The 6,271-nt window shown below is 62.9% G+C and overlaps 1 protein-coding gene across 1 annotated transcript; it reads left to right on the top strand.

The window, feature by feature from the left end:
• Window positions 1-170: 170 nt before the first annotated feature.
• Window positions 171-2,009, top strand: SDSL (serine dehydratase like). Its single transcript, XM_068412894.1, has 7 exons — window positions 171-344; window positions 436-475; window positions 572-711; window positions 998-1,086; window positions 1,191-1,418; window positions 1,532-1,656; window positions 1,816-2,009. Exons 1-7 carry the CDS (start codon window positions 171-173, stop codon window positions 2,007-2,009), a joined length of 990 nt encoding a protein of 329 aa, XP_068268995.1.
• The last annotated feature ends 4,262 nt before the right edge of the window (window positions 2,010-6,271 follow it).

Below are 6,271 nucleotides of genomic sequence, written 5' to 3'. Positions count from 1 at the left end.
AGGGCCCATCCCGGACCCAGGAGGGGACACTGGGGCAGCCTTGTCCCTCCAGAGGGGCTCCCGTGCCCTGCCCCGCACCCGGGGTGGGTACAGGGCTGTGGGGGGGTCCCGGCGGGGAGCAGCCGGTGCCTTCCCCACCTCTCCCCAGCAGAGCAGCCACTGCCGGGGCCATGGCAGCCCAAGGCCAGCGCGGGTGGGACGAGAAGCCCTTCCACATCGTCTCACCCGTCCTGGAGAGCCTGGCCCTGTCCAAGGCGGCGGGCACCAAGGTCTACATGAAGCTGGAGAATGTTCAGCCCACGGGCTCCTTCAAGATCCGCGGCATCGGGCACCTCTGCCGGGAGGTGAGCGTGGGCACGGCGTGGGGCTGCCGGTGCCCTCCCGGGGGCACGGTGGGGGGACACGGCTGTCCCCTCCTTCCCTCCTGCCTTCCAGGTGGCCAAGAAGGGCTGTCGCCACTTCGTGTGCTCCTCAGGTAGGTGGGCGCCGAGCTGGGGCGGAGGGAGCTGGGGGAATGCTCACGGGGAGTACAGGGGGGAGTAAAATTGGGGACCCCCCCCACTTCTCCCAGGGGGGAACGCCGGGCTGGCAGCAGCATACGCGGCCAAGAAGCTGGGGCTGCCGGTCACCGTCGTGGTCCCCAGCACCACCGGCCAGGCCACCGTGCGCAAGCTGGAGGAGCTGGGGGCCGAGGTGGAGGTCTCCGGGCAGGTACCCCTGCGGCAGCGCCCGCTCCCTGCGCCCCGGAGCCTGGGGGGGAGCGAAGGGGGCTGAGCCCGAGCGCTGCCCGCTCTGCGGTGCCGGGGTGTGTGTGGCGAACCCCACCCCGAAACGTTCCCGTCCTGCATCGCCTGCACCCTGGCATGGTGGCGGGGTCACCCCGCCCAAGAGCCCCGCGTGGGTCCCTGGTGTCCCCCAGCCCCGCGGTGACCAGGGACCCATCTCTGGGGCACAAGGGCTGGATGTGGCCCCGCTGAGCCCCCCTCACCCCCCCCAGGTGTGGGATGATGCCAACAGCAGAGCCCTGGAGCTGGCGGAGAGCGAGGGCTGGGTCAGCATCCACCCCTTCGACCACCCATTGGTGTGGTGAGTGCTGCCAGGGCTCAGCTCCTGCTGCCCCGTCCCCGAGGGCTGGGTGGGCTCAGGGGGCCCCTGGGCTGCACCCTCCACCCCCCCGCCTCGCCCCGCAGGCAGGGTCACGCCAGCCTGGTCCAGGAGCTGAAGGACTCGCTGGAGAGCAAACCGGGCGCCATCCTGGTGGCGGTGGGCGGCGGGGGGCTGCTGGCGGGCGTCGTGGCCGGCCTGCGCCAGGTGGGCTGGCAGGACGTGCCCGTCATCGCCGCCGAGACCTGGGGGGCTCACAGCTTCCATGCGGCGCTGGCGGCCGGCCGGCTCGTGACCCTCCCCGACATCACCAGGTGAGCCAGGCTCCGCGGGAGCGGCCACGCGTGCAACGAGTTGGCGGGTCTCAGCCCAGCTCCCTGACGGGTCCTGGGACCCCCCTGACCGCCTTCCTCCCCTCCTGCCCCAGCGTGGCCAAGTGCCTGGGAGCCAAGACGGTGGCGGTGCGGGCGCTGGAGTGCGCCCAGGAGTGCCAGGTCATCTCCGAGGTGGTGGAGGACGCAGAGGCTGTGCGAGCCATGGAGCAGTTCCTGGGTGAGCAGGGGCCAGTGGGCCCAGCGGGGCGACGGGGGTGCCACTGGGCCTGGGGACAGGCCTGGGATGTGCTGAGTCAGGGGGCCAGAGGGCTCCACAGGTGGCTGATGGGGACAGGGTGGGCGACTCAGGGTGTCCCCCCCGCTCTTGTCCCCCCAGATGACGAGCGGATGCTGGTGGAGCCGGCGTGCGGGGCCGTCCTGGCCCTGCTCTACGCGGGGCGGCTGCAGCGGCTGCAGCGCGAGGGGCGGCTGCAGACCCCGCTGGCCTCCGTGGTGGTGGTGGTGTGCGGGGGCAGCAGCATCCAGGTGGCCCAGCTGCGGGCCCTCAAGGGCCAGCTGGGGCTGGAGTGATGCCCACGCCGAGGAGGGGGGCACGACGGAGCCCGGCCAGCACCCTCTGCTTGCTGTCCTTCCAAAATAACCCCAAATAAAGCCCTGCTGCCCAGCAGACGCGGGGCCAGACCCTTCCCACAGCCCCTGCCCCAGCATCCACGTAGGGATGGGGAAACAGGCACGCAGGGGGCTCGCGCTGCAGCAGGGATGGAGCCGGGGCCCTGCCTGTGCCCCTCCTGCCCGTCCTGGGCAGGGCTGGGGTACCCTCGTCCCGCTCTGCCCCGCGGACACACCGAGCATCCTCCTCTGCATCCCCCACCCCTCGGCCCCCCGCCCCGCTCCTCCCCAGGCTGTTCGGACCGCAGCTCCCCGCCTCAATTAGCAAGCGCTCCCTCTCTGACTAATTACTTTGCTACTGTCTTTATGCATTATTATTCTAATGATTATTAATTATTACGATCTCCTCCCGTTCCTGCCGTGCCGACTGCGGTCAGGAGAGAACAGCACACGCACACACGGACCCGCTGGTTACAGTGATTTATTGGCGGCGCTCCCTGGCCCTGTTTAACACACCAACACGTGTGTGTCCCCCATCCCGGAGCCCCCGGGATCCCCCTTTTTCCCCCATCCCACTCTTTCCCAGCCATCCCCCACGAAGCCCTTTCCCCTGGCCAGGCACCTACCCCGGGACCCTCCTGCCAGCCCCCCACAAACACCCTCCCTGCCTCCGGCCCTTGTCCCCTCTCCCCCCAGATACCTCCCACCGGCCACGCCAGCCCCCCCAGATGCTTCTTGGAGGCCAAAACCCCATAAATCAAAACTCTGCCACTCCATCGTGAGCAATATCCTATGTAAAAAGGTGTTTCCAGGGAGCACCGAAGGCTGGAGAATCCTATTACGAGGCACGCGATTAATTATAAGGAGTCAGCCCAACCTGCTCCAGCCATTTTTTATTTCAGGCCCAAAAGCTGGTTCTTTTCCACCTTCCTCAGACCTTCCCCTTCCGAAAAAAAAAGGGGAAAAGGTCAGAAAAAAAATAGTATTGATGTTTGCCCAAGAGCTTGTGAAGATAAGTTTATTCCCAGGAGTGATGCTGCTCTGCCAGGGCCTGGGGGGAGCCGGGAGCTGGGGGGTTCCCCAGCACGGTCCCATGGGAGGGTCATTGCTGGTGGTGACAAGGGCACGACCAGGGGATGTGGGGTGATCCCCCCCTGAACACCCCAACTGGGAGCTTTGCCCCCTCCTTGCCTTGGGCTTTGGGTGCCAACAGGGAGGCGTTGGGCTGTGGATGTCCCTGGCAGGGACATGGGGGTGCAGGATATCTGGGGGACACCCTGCCAGGGGTGGCATGGCCCCAGCTGATGGGGGGGTCACCCGTGGTCACCCTGCAGCTGAAGGCAGGTGTGAACCCTGAGTGCTGGTGGCTTCCTGGGACTGTTGGGGTGGTGGGGACCCCAACCCTGGCTGTGATGGGGACCCCAACCCTGGCTGCGATGGGAACTCTAGCTGAGATGGGGACCCCAACTGTGATGGGGACCCCGACTGCGATGGGGACCCCAACCCTGGCTGCGATGGGGACCCTGGCTGTGATGGGGACCCCAACCCTGGCTGTGATGGGGACCCTGGCTGTGATGGGGACCCCGACTGCGATGGGGACCCCAACCCTGGCTGCGATGGGGACCCTGGCTGTGATGGGGACCCCAACCCTGGCTGTGATGGGGACTCTGGCTACGATGGGGACCCTGATCCTGTCTGCAATGGGGACTCGCTGTGATGGGGACCCTGATCCCAGCTGCAGGGGAGACCCTGGCTGTGCTGAGGACCCCAGTCTCAGTTGTGGTGCTGTACCCCGACCCTGGTTGCGATGGGAACCCCAGCCGTGGCTGTGGTTAAGGGCTGGGATAACCAGTGGGGTGAGCCCAGATGCTCCCCGCAATGCCAGCTCCGCATCCCAAAGGTCCTTGCTGCCACTGAGCCCCCTCCTCCTGCACAGAGCCCCCCGGCCCTGCACGGGAGGTGGCAGCTTGGAGCATGCCAGCATCATCCAAAATCCCTCCTGCAGCCTGGCCCCTGCCAGGGCCCTGGGGATGGGGTATCCCTGCAGCCTGCAAACAGCCTTGGGTTAAATAATAATAATAATAATAATAATATTAATAATAATAATAATAGCAGCCAGGGTTCACTCAGGGAATGACCTTGTGCTCCATGTTATAAAGCTCGAAGCAATGCTGGGAGGGAGTTTATTCACCACCACCTTGCCCTGTCCTTACAAGAAGCACCTGATAACACCAACAGCCTGGGAGAGGTGAAGGGGCAGGGAGTGACCAGCTGCGCTCCTGCCTCAGTTTCCCCACCTGTTAAAAGGGGAGAAGGTGGGTGGCTTTGGGGGTGGTGAGAGATCAGTGCTTCTGTGGTGGCCCCAGCTCCTGGCTGATGATCCCTTGGGGCTCAGCCTGGCTCGTTTGCCACCCTGTTATTAATGCTGGTAATGGTATAGGAAGGATAAATTCCACCACTTGGCTGAACAGAGGAAATATGCAGAGAAGTGGCTGGCTTTTCATAAATCATCGGTGCTCCGTGCTCCAACCAAGCCAGGACTTAAAATTCAGGTCAGGAGAGAGGGACTCTCGTAAGCCAGCACGGGAAGGTAATTTATTCTGTTTATATCTTTTTACTGCAAGACAAGGGAGGGGGGGAGAAAAAAACCCTGCCATGATTTTGCATTTTAAATATTAGTTCAGAGCTGCAGCCTGCCTTGGACTTTATTTATTTTTGTATCTCAGAAAACAAGACAGGGAAAGCAGGAGAGAGGCTGGGGGTGCTGGGGGAGGATACCCCCCTCCTGCCTGCCCTCGGTGCTCCCTGGGGCAGGTGGGGCAAAAGCTGCTGATGGTGTTTGTGGCCCACCCCCCTTGGTGTCCTGTCCCCCCCCAGCAGCCCTGCTGACCCCCCGTGGCTCCCCCACGGGGATGCTCTGCCCGCAGGGCTGTGGGTGCCTCTGGGGTGCCCTGGGTGGGGGGGGTTTTGGGGGGTACTCACGGTACCTCTCCCCCTCTCGCAGGAAGAAATGATGCAGCAGCCTGTCTGCTGGGGGGGAAGGTGCTGAGCAGGGTGATGGGGGGAGTGGGGGGGCCTGGGGTACCGGGTGGGGGATGTAGCATCACCTTGTACAGGGCCTGTGGCACCCGTGCGACCCAGGGGACTGCTCCCCCAGACCCTGCCCAGGGGTGCGCGGACAGGGTGGGTGGGTGGGGGGAGCAGGGCAGCCCCGCCAGCACCTCTCGTGGTCTTGTCTTTAAAAAAAATAAATAAATAAAATGAAAGGGACCAGGTGACCGAACAGTAGGTAACTAAAAGGTTTTTTATTCACATTGAACAACAAGAGCCATTCACACTAACAGCCTCCGCAAGAGGCAGCGGGGACAGGAAACCCACGGCGCTTTCAGAAAACAACTTTTTTTCTTTCCTTTTCCATTCTCCTTCCTTTTACTTCCCCCCCTCTCTATCCTCTCGCCCCCCTCCCCAGTGCCACCCCCTCCCCGCCTTCAAAATAGAAAAAATTCGGAGCCTCCGATGACTAAAGTACAATAAATAATCAGTAAACACAAAAACATACTTTATTTGTTTCTCCTTTATACAAAATAAAGAAACTAGAAGCAAAAACTATAATACATCCGTCAGCTGGCGGAGCCGCCGGGAAGTGTTGGGGTGGGACTCGGCGCCGAGGCTCGGGTTTAATTGCTGCTCTCGTGGTGGTTGGGTTGGTTTTGTTCTGTGGTGGGTTTTGTTTATTTATTGGTTTATTTTGTTGTGGTGGTTGTTGTATTTTTCCTGTTTCTGCCTCTTTCTGGTGTCTTTTCCACCGCCCAATCTCAGCCAGTCACTGGGGCAGCCCTGGGCCTGGTCCCCCACTACATCCCCCCCCTACCCATCACCAAGAACCGGGTCTAAACCCACCTTCTCCTTGGGGATAAAATGGGAGTAACAAAACCAAGGGCAGCGGAAGGGCCAGGGAGGGGGGGATTCCTGCTATTCCCCATTCTCCCCCCCATCATGTAGTAAGGGATAATTAAAAAGGATGCTAATCAGCAGGGGGAAGCCCTGCCCCAGCCCCCCCTCCCCAGGCGCCGCCGGGGCGGTGGGACCCGTGTCCAGGTGAGTTCAGCTTTGGTCCGAGGCGGCGGTCCCGACGCCCGTGGGGGGGTCTTCGGGGCTGGGCACCATCCGTTGCCCCCCCCAGCCCAGTGTTGGGGGGAAGGTGCCGGGAGAGGGAGGTAGCG

Source organism: Nyctibius grandis, chromosome 14 (genome assembly GCF_013368605.1).
Source record: "Nyctibius grandis isolate bNycGra1 chromosome 14, bNycGra1.pri, whole genome shotgun sequence".
Taxonomy (NCBI): Eukaryota; Metazoa; Chordata; class Aves; order Nyctibiiformes; family Nyctibiidae; genus Nyctibius; species Nyctibius grandis.
The sequence above is the reverse complement of the archived record's forward strand: the minus strand, read 5'-3'. Positions and strand labels throughout refer to the sequence as shown.

Bases quoted from the DNA above. Each gene is read 5' to 3' on its own strand.
- SDSL (XM_068412894.1), top strand. From the start codon at position 171: ATGGCAGCCCAAGGCCAGCGCGGGTGGGACGAGAAGCCCTTCCACATC. The intron at 712-997 runs GTACCCCTGCGG...CACCCCCCCCAG, and splicing joins AGGTGGAGGTCTCCGGGCAG to GTGTGGGATGATGCCAACAG. The intron at 1,657-1,815 runs GTGAGCAGGGGC...TTGTCCCCCCAG, and splicing joins AGCCATGGAGCAGTTCCTGG to ATGACGAGCGGATGCTGGTG.